Source organism: Rattus norvegicus, chromosome 10 (assembly GCF_021556685.1).
Source record: "Rattus norvegicus strain SHRSP/BbbUtx chromosome 10, alternate assembly SHRSP_T2T, whole genome shotgun sequence".
Taxonomy (NCBI): Eukaryota; Metazoa; Chordata; class Mammalia; order Rodentia; family Muridae; genus Rattus; species Rattus norvegicus.
The window spans coordinates 105,047,232-105,062,863 of NC_141543.1; the positions used below are offsets into that span (position 1 = coordinate 105,047,232).

At 50.1% G+C, this 15,632-nt stretch overlaps 1 protein-coding gene across 2 annotated transcripts; it reads right to left on the reverse strand.

The window, feature by feature from the left end:
* Positions 1-1,260: 1,260 nt before the first annotated feature.
* Positions 1,261-14,951, reverse strand: Cpsf4l (cleavage and polyadenylation specific factor 4-like). Of its 2 annotated transcripts, NM_001447225.1 has the most exon segments (8): positions 1,449-1,894; positions 3,061-3,201; positions 5,812-5,851; positions 6,308-6,401; positions 7,149-7,244; positions 10,729-10,881; positions 14,125-14,175; positions 14,705-14,845. In NM_001447225.1, coding segments are annotated over 7 exon segments (678 nt in total). In that variant the 5' UTR covers positions 14,808-14,845; the 3' UTR covers positions 1,449-1,894.
* Between the last annotated feature and the right edge of the window lie 681 nt (positions 14,952-15,632).

Sequence of the window (15,632 nt, forward strand, 5' to 3'; positions counted from 1 at the left end):
TTTCCACAAACGGGCAACCAGGCATTCAAATACATGAACCTATGTGGGCCGGGCTCGTTCAGTCCACCACAGGGACTCATTAGGTTCCACAGCAGTCCACACTTGTTCCAGCAAGATCTGCTGCATGCTGGTGCTGGGAGGCCTACAGATTTCTGATTACATGTACTAGATCACTCTAGCTGTAGGACAGCTCTGTGGTGTGGCTGCCTGTGTTCTAGAATGAGGAAGCAGGCTAGGGGAAGGGAGACAGTTTTCCTACGTGGCCAAGAGCTATCATGTAGCATCTTAGGGCGGTTTGAAGTGATATGGGAACCAGCAACCCAGCCCCCTGGGCCTGTGGTATGCATCACCTCAGCAAAGGCCTCATGCTAAAAGAGGGCAGGCGACCATACTCCCATCTGGTCCTGAAGGCTGCCATTTTCTGTACTTTTTGCCTCCTCTGAGACACTTTTTCTGTGTAGCCTTGGCTGCCCTGGAACTCACTCTGCAAACCAGGCTGGCCTTAAACTCACAGAGATCTGCCTCCCAGGTGCTGGCATATGCCACTACTGCATGGCCTTTTTCTGTAATCTTATAAAAGTCCATTTGACTGCCCACTCCTTCCCAGTGCATTAAGTAGCATTATGCCTGCTTTGTCATGGAATAGGCTACTGTCCTGGTCACTGCTTTACCTCAGGAGGATAAGCCTTTTCTGTATGCCTACTGCCTAATCCCCCACGAGGTTTAATCTTCGATGTCGGCTTGGCTGCAGTGACCTAGGAGATGCACCTCAGTGTGTTTGTAAGGGTTATTCCCAGAGAGGTTTAGCCGAGAAGAGAAGACAGACAAGCCACAAATATGAGTGCACCATCTCTGTGTACTGGGATGCCAAACTGAATTTTAAAAGAGAAAAACCAAGGGCTGGAGAGATGGCTCAGCGGTTAAGGGCACTGACTGCTCTTCCCGAGGTCCTGAGTTCAATTCCCAGCAACCACAGGGTGGCTCACAACCATCTGTAATGGGATCTGGTGACCTCTTCTGGTGTGTCTGAAGACAGCTACAGTGTACTCATACATGAAATAAATGAATAAATATTTTTTAAAAAGAAAAAAAGAGGGGCTGGGGATTTAGCTCAGTGGTAGAGCACTTGCCTAGCAAGCGCAAGGCCCTAAGTTCGGTCCCCAGCTCCGGGAAAAAAAAAAAAAGAAAAACGAAAAAAAAAAAAAAAAAAAGAAAAGAAAAGAAAAAAAGAGAGAAAAACAAGAAGGAAGCTGACTGTTTCTTTCCCTGTGCTTCCTCGACTGGATTCAGTATGGCCAGCAGGTTCACACGGCCACCATGGTTTTCTCTGTCATGTGAGATAGTTTTCTCTCAAAGCACGAGCCACAACGACCCCTCCTCCGCCCGCCCCCAGTTGGATGGTCTCTCACAGCATAAAAAAAAAAAACAAAAAACGGAATTAATGCGGCTACACAGAAGACACAGTATATTCTCAAGGATAAATAAGCTGTTCAGGCAAAGAGCTGCCAAACTCAAAGCAACTGTTTGATTGGATCGCGGCCGTTGACCCGGAGTGGTCTGCAGGAACGTGGGAGCGGAGCATGGGACTCTGACTGACTGACTTCGTAGAGTTCATGGCTTCAAGTGCACTTTGTTCTGCTGAATAGCTCCTCCCTTCCACAGTCAGCTGGCCTCTGGTCCTGCTGTTGGCATCTCGTTCACGCGAAGGATAAATGGAAACAAGGTCTTTCTGCATCCTGTATCTCACTCGGGTGATGGGGCTCACTGAACCACAGGGTACAGAACACTCTGGGGAGGCCCTGGAGCCCTTCGCTAGGAGAACTTCCAGCTCCCTCACTACAGGCTAGGTTTTGATGACTCCAACTAGTACAGCTTGCTTCGCTGGCGTGGTGGCCTGGGTTTTGAAGACAAAGGAGAAAGCTAAGGTCATGCCGGTTTTGTTTTTGGCTTTCAAGACAGTTTCTCTGCCTTCGCTGTCCTGGAATTCGCTCTGTAGACCAGGCTGGCCTTCAACTCACAGAAATCTGCCTGGCTCTGTCTCCCAAGTGCTGGGACTAAAGGTACGTGCCACCACTGTCCTGCCAAGGTCGTGCCTTTTCCTAAGTCCTCAGAAGAAAAGTCTCCACTTGTCCAGAGAACCGCAACCTGGTTTTCTAGAATGTATTGGCTTCTCCAGCCTCACAGGGATCTTGATCGGGAGGTTGAGATGGGAGAACCTTGTAAGTACGAGTTGGGACCAGCTTGGAAATAACAAGATCTGGACCCAAAAGAGAAGCTCGTTCGCCTCCCATATTTCAGAGAAGGTGGTTCTGGGCTTTCAAAGGTCCAATCAGACAAGAAAATAAAGGGTTCTGCCCTCTTACCTCGAATTCTGGTATGATCATATTTTCTTTTTGAAACCAGGTCTCAGGTAACAGAGGCTTGCCTCTCTCTATAGCCAAGGATGATTTTGAACTTCTGGACCTCCTGCCTCCATTTTGAATGCTAACAGGGACGCACCATAACGCCAGGTGCTAGGAACCAAACCCTTGATGCCTGCTATTCAAGCATACTACCAGCTGAACTCACACATCCTCAACAACTCATTATTTGTGTGGTCAAAGAGAAAAAAAAAAAATCAGGGTTGAGGATTTAGCTCAGTGGCAGAGCGCTTGCCTAGCAAGCGCAAGGCCCTGGGTTTGGTCCGGGGGGAAAAAAAAAAAAAAAAAAGGAGAAAAAAAATCACGATGCAGGACAGACTGCAGGCTACCTCATAAAGGTATGGTTCTTTTTTTTTTTTTTAATACTTTACTTATCTTGAGATGGGGGTCTCACTATGCAGCCCTAGTTTACCTGGATCTCAGAGATCCACCTGCCTCTGCCTCCTCAGTGCTGGGATCCGAAGTATGTACCACCACACCCAGCGGTTCCTTTTTCTTTTGAGACAAAGGGTCTCACTTTGTAGCCCTGTCTGGCTTGCAGCTCGCTATGTGGAGGCTATGTGCCTCAGACTGGCTACGGTCCTCCAGACGTTGCCTGCTGCCTGCTAGGATTACGGCCATGCACCTCCCCATCACCTACCTAAGGTGCAAGGTGGGCCCTTGAGCTGCAGGCCGGAGGCAGGCTCCACCTCTTCTGATGGTGGACTGTGGCCTTTGCCTGAGAATGGGGCACCAGAGTGTTGCCAGTGGAAGTTGTTGAATCCCATAGCTGGTTGATAGGCTGCAGTGAAATCAGGAGGAGACCGTGTTGCAGAGATGCTGTGTAGACATCCTAAATACCCATATTTATAGGGTTTTCTGGTTTGGGAGTTTGGCTTTTGTATTTTGACGTGAGATTGTTTTGAGGGAGTTGCTTTGTTTTGCTGCTCCCAACATATTTTTAGTTAGTTCTTTGAGAAATTCATATGACATGTCTTGATCATTCTCTCTCTCTCTCTCTCTCTCTCTCTCTCTCTCTCTCACACACACACACACACACACACACACACACACACACACACACACAATTTTTTTTCTTTTTTTCAGAGCTGGGGACTGAACCCAGGGCCTTGCGCTTGCTAGGCAAGCGCTCTACCACTGAGCTAAATCCCCAACCCCCACACACACAATTTTATCTCTGAGACAGTAACCAGTGTAATCCAGGCTTGCCTCCAACTCAAGATGTAGCCAAGGGTGGCCTTGACCTAAAACCCCTGCCTCCTGCCTCTCTACCTCCCCTGTTCTTTTAATTACCAGGCTGCAGAGATGGCTCAGTGGTTAAGAGCACTGACTGCTCTTCCAGAGGTCCTGAGTTCAATTCTCAGCAACCACATGGTGGCCCCCAGCCATCTATAATGGGATCTGATGCCCTCTTCTGGTGTGTCTGAAGACAGGAACAGTGTACTTATTCATAATAAATTAATAAATAAATCTTAAAAAAAATAAAAAAACTACCAAAAGTATGTCTTGAAAGAAGTTACCTGCTCAGTAACTTATAAAGAAAAGAGTTTAGCCGCACTCACATTACTGGAAGCTGTGTCTGCTGGGCATCTGGGCAGGGGCCATGTGCTGCTCCAAGTGAACAGGTACATGCAGAGAGGTCCCAAGGTGGACAAGGAAGCCGAGGAAAGCCCAATTCCTTTACAACCACTTTCGTCAGTATCTGGTCCCATGGGTATGCTCCACCTCTGAGATCTAGAGACCTCCCACTTGGCTCCACCCAACACTGCTGTCCAGAGGAGACACAGCCTGGGGCTGAGTTGGTGATCATAACACATTCAAACCATAATGGGCAATGTGGACATGATGCTGGGGCCAGTCCAGTAAAGCTGCTACGAGCCCTGAAAGGATCCTCCCATGTCACAAAACAGCTTTCTCACTTCCCTCCAACCTCTTCAGATTTATTTTGTTTTTTTTGTTAACTAAGTATGTGCCTGTGTTGTGGGCATGTACAGGTGTGTGTAGGTGCCCACAAAGACCAGGAGGAATCAGATGCCCTAGGTGCTGGGAACTAAGCTGGGGTCCTCTGTAAGAGCAGTACCTACTCTGAGTCATCTCTCAAACCCTCCTCGCAACCTCTTAAAAACTGTTCTGGGGGGGGGGGGTTGGGGGGCTGGGAGGGTTGGGGATTTAGCTCAGTGGTAGAGCGCTTGCCTAGGAAGCGCAAGGCCCTGGGTTCAGTCCCCAGCTCCGAAAAAAAGAACAAAAAAAAAAAAAAAAAAAAAAAAAAAAACTGTTCTCGGGCTGGAGAGATGGCTCAGTGGTTAAGAGTACCCGACTGCTCTTCCAGAGGTCATGAGTTCAATTCCCAGCAACCACATGGTGGCTCACAACCATCTGTAAAGAGATCTGATGCCCTCTTCTGGTGTATCTGAAGACAGCTACAGTGTACTTATGTATAATAAATAAATAAATCTTTAAAAAAAAAAAAAACTGTTCGCATCGCTCCAGTTATAGAGAACCATTATCCAGGGGTGGTGGCCGGGATCATCTTTGATCCCAGCACTGGGGAGGCAGAGGCAGATGAATTTGAGGCCAGTCTAGTTTACACAGCAAGTGTCCCAGGTCGGTCAGGCGTCAACCAAAGCTAAATAGTGAGGCGCTATCTCTAAAAGGAGAGAGAGGTTGAAGGTGAGGGGAGAGAGAGGGGGAAAAGAAGCATGGAGAAGCTAAGGGTGCTCGTGTGATGCCAACACCTGCCTGGCTACCTAGGACCCTTGGTTCACTGAGGTCTGGTTGGGGGAGCACAATTAGCCTGCTGACCCTTGAAGTGAATCTCACCGATGCTTGGTAGCGATGGGGATAATATGAACCTAGGAACCAGGAAAATATGACTCGTCATAGTTTTCATTCAGAAAGCTGGCTTTGGACCATATGTCCTGATTTTTTGTCACCAGTGTGGGATGGCCAGATGTTTGGGTTGGTAAAAGCGGTTGCAGTGGAACCTGATGGCCTGAGTTCTACCTTCAGGACCCAGACGGTAGCGAACCAATTGTTACAAGCTGTCCTCTGACTTCCACAAGTTGAAGTTAGCAAGTATGTATCGACATGTATACACAAAAAGAAATAAAATAACAAGAAAGGAAAGCCCCCCTGTGTTTCCCAGCTCAAGGAAGGCCTTCCAGTGATGGTGGAGTCCTTCCCGGTGCAGCCCTGACAGAGGCTGGGATAGGCTACTGCAAGCAGGTGCCCCGCCCCATGACCACATGCACCTTTTACAGAATCGGGACTCAGCAGATCATGGAAGAGTGGGGTCTCCCAAGGATAGTTTAGCGCTAGGAAACACAGACAGGTGTGGGAGCCAAAGGGGAGCGGGGGCGGCCCTCATGTGGGCAGCAAAGTGCTGACTTACCTTCATGTTACTGCGATGGAGTATAGGACTCATCTTAGGGCTGAGGGAAGGAGGAGAGACATGGGAGTGGAGAGAGAGTGTGTTAAGTGGGCGCTAGTCCTCTATCCCTGCTCATTAGCATGCTCAGCGCCAGCCGGCTGCTGCAGACTTCCCATTCCAGAGCCCCTAGGGAAGGAGCCCTCGCCCAAGCACTGCATAGATCTGCAGAGGGGCGGTGATAGCAAATGCTTCTACTCCTGTGGAGAACATCCTGTGAGAGGTGCACACCTCCTCCATTGAGAGCACATGTTATGTTAACAGGAAAAGCTGGAGTCCACCCAGCCAATAGCACCCAGACCTCCAGGATGGGGGCAGCATCGAGAATCCCTAGGAGATACTCGCTAGCTAATCACTCCCCCCCCCCCCACTCACGCCAGGGCAAAGGGAATTACATAAAGATCTAGATCCAGAAGGTAGGGTACTCTGGTGGATTGGGGTGTAGAGGGATCATACTTACTGCCCAAATTGGCACTTAGGTCCCTTGGGGCAGAAGCCAATGAAGTAGTTGGGACACAGGACTTGATGCACATGGCGGTATTTACACAGGGGACCTACTAGACAAAAAGCAAATGGCCAAGAGTCTGCTTCATTCAGAGGAAGTATACATGAATATCTCATGAGGAAAAGCACAGGCTGTGGTAGGCTCTCCACTGGAGATGGGGTGGGTAAGCCTCCCCATCGATGTCCCTGAAGCCAGGAGTCAGACAGGGGCAGAAACCTTGGCTCAGGTAAGGGCTAGACGTGTGGTTCAGTGGTAAAGGTGGGTCATACTCTAGGCCCAGGGTTCCATTCCCCATCTTTGCCTTCCCCCAGCATAAAGAAGGTACTGGTTGGAGAGCATGCTTAAAAGTCTCTTTCCCCCAGCAGCCACCCCCACCCCAGTGCTAAGAAGCTCACTCAGAGACACATGAGAGACACACAATACCCAGAGACCCTTGGGAACATAGCCTTCTAAGTTTGACTGGGAACCAGGGAAAGGGTTGGACTTAAGTGGCATTCAGCACTTGGGAGCACTGTGTCTCTCGTGGACTGGACTTTCTGCTAGGCTTCTTAGTCCCACACCCACCTGTTGAGAAGAATAGGGTGTGAATCCCACAGCCCACACCAGGCCGAGCCTCCGAGTATCTCAGGCGAGGTCTCCACTGGCATACAAGCCTTGGACAACCTCAGAAGGGCTTTCCACTGGGGTATTTATATGGCCCAATTTCAGGGGGAGTCCTACTCCTTTCTTGCTGAGCATCTCCATCCGGAACTCCTGCATCCCTCAGTGCACCCCACCCCTGCCCGCAAGCCCTCACCTTCCTTGCAGAACCCTTGGTCATACCAAGGGCAGTCCTGGAGCTTAGGAACTGGCTTCAAGTGGAGGAAGGGGCATTCCTTGTTGTTGCAATTACCTGAAAAGCCCACAGTTCTTTGTCTATACGCTGGTTCGCACTTCCGCACCCCCACCCAGATTTACCTTGACCCTCCCTGCATGGCATAGTCGTCTGCCTGTCACCATCTTTGGAAGACCTCTAACACTGGAAGAGGAAGTTACCCTCTGGTCATCTATCTCAGCTAGAAACACGCTGCCATTTCCAGAGCCCCAGGCAGGGCAGGGACGGTTTGAAGGAAATACCAAGGACAGGGTAGAGGCTCCAGTTGGGACCCAGGGAACCTTTCTGAAGGACTGTGTTAGCCATGAGCGTGGGCTGCGCTGTGTCTATGCATTAAACCAAATCTTGGTAGGCTGCATTTCTTACAAGGGGCAGCCTTGGAAGCACAGGCTACCTTTAACCGCTGAACGAGGAAGGATCCTAAGTTAGATCTGAAGAAAATTATTATCTGTCCTGTCTTCTTTCAGTGGAGAATATGAACATTTCCTTCCTAAGAGCCTACAACTTTGTTCTTTGGTCCTAATACAAACTTCACAAGTTCTTCCAGAGTTATACAGGGGGGCTTTCTACAAGATGATGCATCATCTGGGGAAGAGTTCTGTTATTCCTTTCCACATTTAAAACATGGATGTCGGGGTTGGGGATTTAGCTCAGTGGTAGAGCGCTTGCCTAGGAAGCGCAAGGCCCTGGGTTCGATCCCCAGCTCCGAAAAAAAGAACAACAACAACAACAAAAAAAAAAACCATGGATGTCAGCCCTCAGAGGCAAGTACCACATCTGTTCACTCAGCTTCCTTACGCAAAAGGGTTTATTGGCATATCCTAGGCCAACTTAGTGTAGCACTGCCCCCTGGGGTTGAGCCTTTTCAGACTCAAAACTACCTGTCCGTCCAGGCTGCACATTGCTGTTCCAACTTTTGGCCAGCAGGTGGCAGCAACACTCCAGCCTGTACTCCCGTCTTTTTTTTTTTTTTTTTTTTTTTTGCAAAGGCCCTTCCTTACTCCTTTCAAGCCCTGGACCAAATGCACTTTCCTGCGCTGCCAGGCCTCAACAATGTGTGTGTGTGCTTGCATGCCCAGGAGTTTGTTGAGCTTACTTACAGAGCATGGGCAAGGCGTTGCTTACAGAAGTTAACTGACCTCAAAAAAGCAGATTTCAGCCCACCACAGATGACAACTATGGATATATGCTACATCGCGGAGTCATCCCCTTTTGGCTAGTCTTATCACGTACTCTACACATCTCCCCAGATCACTTGCAGCTCAGCAGTATTTTTAAAACAGAGACACTGAGGCAGGGCACGGTGACGCACTCCACTAGAGTCTAATCCCAGCACTTGGGCAGCAGAGGTTAAGAAATAGGCCAGCCTGGTCTACACAGCAAGTGGAGAGAGGTACCAGAAAGGTGACTAAGAAAAATGAGGGGTGATACACACATGCATACACACACATGATTTTTTTTTTTACAGACAACTGTCTCCTAAGTTCTATATATAGTATTCACCCACTGTTAAGAACCAAAACCTTAGATTACAAATCATAACCACGAGCTTGCACATCTGCTGCACACAAATTACTTGCATGCAAAATTGGTCCCATGATGGACCACATCTGATCCTCAAACCAAGGGAGTCAGGGTTGAAAGATTTCAAGGGGGCATTTCTAAGTGAGAATGCTTTAGGCAGTGACTCCTGGGGACCAGCCTCCAGATAAACTCTGTTTATTCTAGAAAGACATTCCGGCAGCCCTTACAAACTGCCACAGGCCTTGGCTCCCTGGAGAAGGCAGTCTGGAATGCTGGACTGAGAGATTGGGATGAACTTTCCCCGTCCCGTGAAAGACTTTGCCCTCTTTGAGGGACCCAGCATTAGGATATAGAATACACAGCCCCATCTGATAAGTTATTTCTCCACAGGTGAAATGAGCCAGTCCAAACCAAATTAGATTATATTAAATGTGGGTTTATTGGGAAGCTGCTCTCTCAGGTGGGTGAGTTCACTGGCCCCAAGGAAGGAGGTCAGGGAAATCACCATGGGGAGAGAGAGAGGAAGGGGGGAGGGAGAGAGAGAGAGACAGAGACAGAGACAGAAAGAGAGACAGAGAGGGAGGGAGGAAGGGAGGGAGAGAGAGACAGAGACAGAGAGGGGGGAGGGAGGGAGAGAGAGACAGAGACAGAGAGAGACAGAGAGGGAGGGAGGGGAGGGAGGGGGGAGGGAGGGAGGGAGGGGGAGAGGGGGAGAGGGGGAGAGGGGGAGAGAGAGAGAGACTGGAGACCTGACCACACAAGGTAATTTTAGAGCCCAGACTTCTGAACCTTGTCGCTTTATTTACACAGTGACCTTCTCTTTCCAACAAATGATGCAGGATGTCCCTTTGGGAGGTAACATGACATTTTCATCTAAAATAAAGTTAGAAAGAGCAGGCAAGTAGGAAGAAGACAGGGGTGCGTGTACCAAATGCATCTGCCTGGGCCCAGCAGGGACTGAGAGGCATTTCTTTCAAGGCTATTCCTGACAGTCATCGGGTGTGGGCTAGCCAGGCCCGGAGTTGGGGGCAGGATTCCGTTCTTTTCCCTTTGAGGTAACTGCCCCACTGAAACTAACAGACTGCAGGCTTGGCACCCTTGTATCTCTTTCTTTTTCAATTTTTTTTTCCTTTTTTCAGAGCTGGGGACTGAACCCAGGGCCTTGTGCTTGCTAGGCAAGTGCTCTACCACTGAGCCAAATCTCTAACCCTTGTATCTCTTTTCTCTTTTTTTCTTTTTTTTCCGGAGCTGGGGACCGAACCCAGGGCCTTGCGCTTCTTAGGCAAGCGCTCTACCACTGAGCTAAATCCCCAACCCCTTGTATCTTTTTCTTAAGGACTCGTTTTTATTTTGTGTGTATGGGTAGTTTGCTTGTGTGCTGTGTGTGCACCATGTCTGTGCCTGGTGACTGAGGCGTCCAGGAGAGGGTATCAGATCCCTCTCAGAATGGGAGTTATAGGCAGTTGTGGGCTGCCATGTGAATTCTGAGAACCAAACCCAGGGTCTCTGGAAGAAGAACAAGTGCTCTTAAGCGCTGAACTAGCTCTCCAGCCCCTTATTGGTTTACTTTTGAAATAAGTTTTGACCGTGGAGCCCTAGATGGCCTCAAACTCAGAGATCTGCCTGCCTCTGCCTCCTGAGTGCTGGGACTGAAGGTGTGTGCCGCCATACTTGAACGCTATTTTTTATTTCCTTTCTTGTTTTTAAACGAGGTCTCCTGTAGTCCAGCCTAACCTCGAACTTCTCTGTAGCCGAGACGGGCCTTGAATTCCTGATTCTCCAGCCTCAGCCTCCCTGGTGCTGAGATTAGAGGGGTGCCCCACCGTATCCAGCCTTGGTTCTCTCTTCTTAGGATTCAGAGAAGCTTGGGCTCAGACAAGGCTGGACTTCTGGGTCCCACCCGACTACCAGATTCCTTTCCTACCCCGCCCGAAAGCCCCCCCCATCACCGCCACACACCAGGAGGGGCCGGCATTACCGAACTTTGAGTGGAAGTAGCACACCGGCATCCTGCTGACGTCATACTGGTGCAGGAAGTTGCAGCAGTCACTCTTCCGGCAGAGGCCTCGAAGCCAGTGTTTGCACACCACCATCTTCTCGCCCTGCTCGTGCCGAAGCGGGCACAGCATCCCTGCGGAACCCGACACCTGCTGTGGGCCCCACCTAACACCGGCCTGGGGGAGTTCCCCGGGCCCCCTTCCTCACCTCTGCCATCTCTGTGTCCTATCACCCGGACACACAACCCAGGACGGGCTGGAAGAGGGATCAGAGGACCACACTAGGAAAGGAGTTTATCCTTAACAGACCAGGGTCACTCTCTCAGAACAAAACCCCAGGAACCTCCGGGCTGCTTTCTCCTTGAAGGAACAGTTGCCTTACCCCATGGGCATACTGTAAGTGCTTGTTGAGTTCTTTTACAGGCACTTTTACAGGGAGGGAAATGTTGTTCTGAATTTATTTTCAATAATAATAATAATAATAATAATATAATAATAATAATAATAGTACTGGGGCTGGAGAGATGGCTTAGTGGTTAAGAGCACTGACTGCTCTTCCAGAAGTCCTGAGTTCAATTCCCAGCACCCACATGGTGGCTCACAACCATCTATAATGGGATCTGATGCCCTCTTCTGGTATGTCTGAAGATAGCTACAGTATACTCATATAAATAAAATAAATCCTTAAAAAAATGCTTATGTGTTTATGTGTGTGTGTGTGTCTGACCATATGTATGTGTGTGCTGTGCATGCTGGAGCCCTCGGAGGTCAGAAGAGGACATCGGATCCCCTAGAACTGCAGTTACAGACCGCTGTGAGCTGCCAGGTGGGTGCTGGGAACTGAACCAGGGTCCTCTACAAGGGAAGCCAGTGCCTCTAGCTGCTGAGTTGTCAATTCTTATTATTTGAAACAGGGTCTTGCCCATAGCCCAGGCTGGTCTCAAATTTACTATGTTCCCAAGAATGATCTTGGAACTCTGACCTTTCTGCCTCCAGCTCCAAAGAGCTGAGGTGACGGGCCTGCATCACCACTCTCAGTTCATGGATGCGTGCTTGCTGAGATGAGATGGCATGTGTGCTCAACAAATGATCCACCCATGGCATGCCCCCTCTGCGTGAGTTCATGACTTCAAATATTAAGGACAGCGCAGGCGTGAAATGGATGACTTTAACAGTGGACAGACACTAGAAACATCACATGTGACCACTTCAGTATCTTTATTCAGTAGACACTGTCACTGGAAGGGAGGGCTATGTCTAATCTGGACTTGTGTCTATTCGTGACAAGGATGTCCTCTCTGAATGCCCCTGGGCCTGCCTGCATGACTCCCCCCATCCCCTCTTCCCCCAGAACCCCCCTTCCTCTCCCTGTCCCTCTCTCTCTCTCTCTCTCTCTCTCTCTCTCTCTCTCTCTCTCTCACACACACACACACACACACACACACACACACACACACACACACACACAATATCCTGGCCACTCCTAGTGCTCTGGCCTTCTGCAAATAGCAGCGTTCTCTATGGACCTGGAAGGTTCTGGTTTCCCAAAGCCCTGGATGGCCAGTGAGCTCCTCTTCTCATCCAGTCACTCAGGCTCCAGGGCCTCTCTGCCCCACCCCCTGCCTCCTGACTTTTAGGAACAGAATATTAACGATCTCCAAGGCAGGCCCCCTAAAGAATCTCTTCACCTGAATCTGTAGCCAGGCTTCAGGGGGGATTGGAAACACTACTGTTGGGGGTTAGGTATTTAGACAACTGTATGCTGCCATTGGAGGGAACCTCAAAGTGACCCCCAACCCAGAAGAGAACACCAGAAGCCAGGGAGGGGGGTAACTGGCTACTTATGGGAGAGGGACTTGTGAGGGGGATCTTTGAACAGTTGAGGCTGTCACTCATGAAGCTACCTAAGGGCAGAAGAAATGGCCTGGGGTGATTGATGGGTTTCTGTGGTGATTCACAGGGAGGAGAATCTCCTGCTTGGAGAGAGGCTGAGTTGGAATGAGGAGGGTGGAAGCTTCCTCAGAGCACAAACCAAAGGCCCCAACCCATCACTACCTACATCAAGAAGAGAATGTTGGGGGTTGGGGATTTAGCTCAGTGGTAGAGCTCTTGCCTAGGAAGCGCAAGGCCCTGGGTTCGGTCCCCAGCTCCGAAAAAAAGAACCAAAAAAAAAAAAGAAAAGAAAAGAAAAAAAAGAAGAGAATGTTGGTCCTGGAGACATAGCTCAGTAGTTTAGAACACTGGCCACTCGTCCAGAGGACCCAAGTTTGGTTCCCAGCACTCACGATAAACAGTTCAAAACCACCCGTAACTACAGTTCTAGACAGATCTGACACCTCTGGTTTCCAAGGACACATGTATCCATTGTTTCTGTAACTACACACAGATACACATAATTTAAAAAACATTTCCAGAAGGGAATGACCCCTTCCAGGCAATTCCCTCATGGCCCTTGTACAAATGTCAGTGGGGTGCCCCCTCCCAGGCCAATGCTCTCCTTAGGAGCATAAAATGTCTTTTTTTTTTTTTTTAAGACCTACTTATTATATACAGTGATCAGAAGAAGGCATGACAGAAGAAGGCATCAGATCTCATTACAGATGGCTGTGAGCCACCATGTGGTTGCTGGGAATTGAACTCAGGACCTCTGAAGAGCAGTCATTGCTCTCAACCTCTGAGCCATCTCTCCAGCCCATAAAATGTCTTTTTAAGACACGTAAAAATAGCTTGATCAGGGGGTTGGGGATTTAGCTCAGTGGTAGAGCGCTTGCCTAGCAAGCGCAAGGCCTTGGGTTCGGTCCCCAGCTCCGAAAAATAGAAAAGAAAAAAAAAAATAGCTTGACCAGGATCCCCCACCACACCCAAGGCTGCACCAGATGACCCAAACCCAGTGATATCACTCACTCAGGGTAACCGGACGGTCCTAGGACCCCATGATGCCCACTGGACAGTGTATAAGCAGAGACTAGGAGCAATGCTCTCTCTGCTCTGCACATCTGGAGAGATGACACCTTGACCTGCCCTGCAGGAGGAGAGTCTCCCCCAGGATCCTGACCCTCGAGTCAGAGACTTCCGTTACAGACTAGACCCTGACCTTCAGCTAAGATAGGTCGCACAGGTGATCAGCCTTGAGCAGATCAGACCATGGTTAGGAATTTAGAGTGTGAGCCTTGTGTGGTGGCCCTCAGCGTAATAAAATACAACTTCCGTGGTACTGACTACACGGGACAGCTACCTTCTTGCTCGTGACAGAGGCTGAATCTTGTCCTAGTCCAGGCACCAAGCTCACACTCTGTCCTAGGCCCCTGCTGAAGCCAGCCTGGTCTGAGAAGCCATTCCTGCCCTGCCCCGGCCCAGCCCAGGCCTGACTCACTCACCTTTCACACAGAGCCCTTTAGCGAAGAAGTTGCACACAGCCGAACTGGACTCTGGAGAAGAAAGAAACGGAGGAGAACGGAGTTTGGCCAAGTTCCACCTAAGCCTCCCACGGGCTAGGATCTGAGTGGGACTCGACTACTCTCTCCCGCTAGTCTTTGGGGTTTTGTGGTTTGTTGTGTGTTCCTTTGCTTATCTGTTTATGCATCGAAGTCTCCCTCTGTAGTTCAGGTTGGCCTGGAACGCCACCATCCTCCCACCTCAGCCTCTTGGCGGCCAACAGTCTGCCATCAAAAGCGGCTGTCTCCAGCTGTGGAGACTGAGTCAAAAGTACTCTCTTCTAAAACCTTTCCCCCACCGCCCAGAGCCAGCCTCTAAGTTCTACTTAAACTCAGCCCAACTCTGAGGGAGACAGGAGGTGGAAGGCTTCAGGACACCAGGGAACTCTGGAAGCTCTGAAATCTGTCTCTCTATCCTGGGTAACAGTGAATTACCCAGAAGCTGTGTAGGAGAGGCAGAGGAAAGTCAGTGAGGACAGCTCCTCAAGGACCTGGGCAGGGGAACCAGGCTGTCACCACTCACTGTCCATGCCCTGGAAAGGCAGGAGCCCAGTGCCCCTCTGCAGCTCCACATCCTGCTCAAAGGTGAACGTGAACCCTTGCAGCCCGGCAATGACCTCTTCCATCTCCGGTCTCCCACCCGGAAAGCGGAAAGCGCCAAGCTGCTAGAGGCCCTCCCTGCAGGTGGCTCCTATATAACCCATCAGCTCTTAAGGGGTCAGGCCCCATCTGATGCTGGTCCCTCTCTCTCAGGTCACCTCTTTCTTCTCACTGGCTGTACCCCAGAGGCCCTGAAACTGCCTCATCCCTCCCACCCATGCAGGTGCAGGCATTCCAGGGCCCCACACCCCCACACTGTTCACACAACCCCTCAGGATCCTCAGCTGGAGAGGGATTGGCAAAGACTCACACCTGCTTATCTCTGCGTATCACAAAACACAGTCATTGCCAAATCAGTGTTTTCCCATTGTATAAGTGGGGACACAGCCGCACATAGACGCTAGCCTACTATGTACAGCAATGCCCATGGGTGGGGTGGGGTGGGGTGGGGGTTATCAGAGGGCGTGGGACAGAGGAAAGTTTCCTATTAGGTCCCAGTCACTCTCCCTCCCACAAGGCCCACTGAGCCTCAGACTGAATGACAAGGGAATGGAATGGGGGGGGGGGGTGCAAAAGGAATGCAGGCCAGAAGACTCGGAAACTATTGCATGAAGGGCCCTTTGTTTACCCCGTAGGCCATCACAATGGTAAACTTGGAGGGAGGGTGGAACCGACCCAAAGCTGGGGGTGACCTCCCATCGAGGAATCTACTGAGCCACCCAGAGCCTCCCTGGACACCCCCCCCCCACCGGAGAAAATGCTTTGTAAATGAAATCTCCATGCAAATGTTGATTTATTATTATTAGGCCAGCCCTGCCCCGGGGGCAGGGCCGAGGACCTCTGAATTGGTT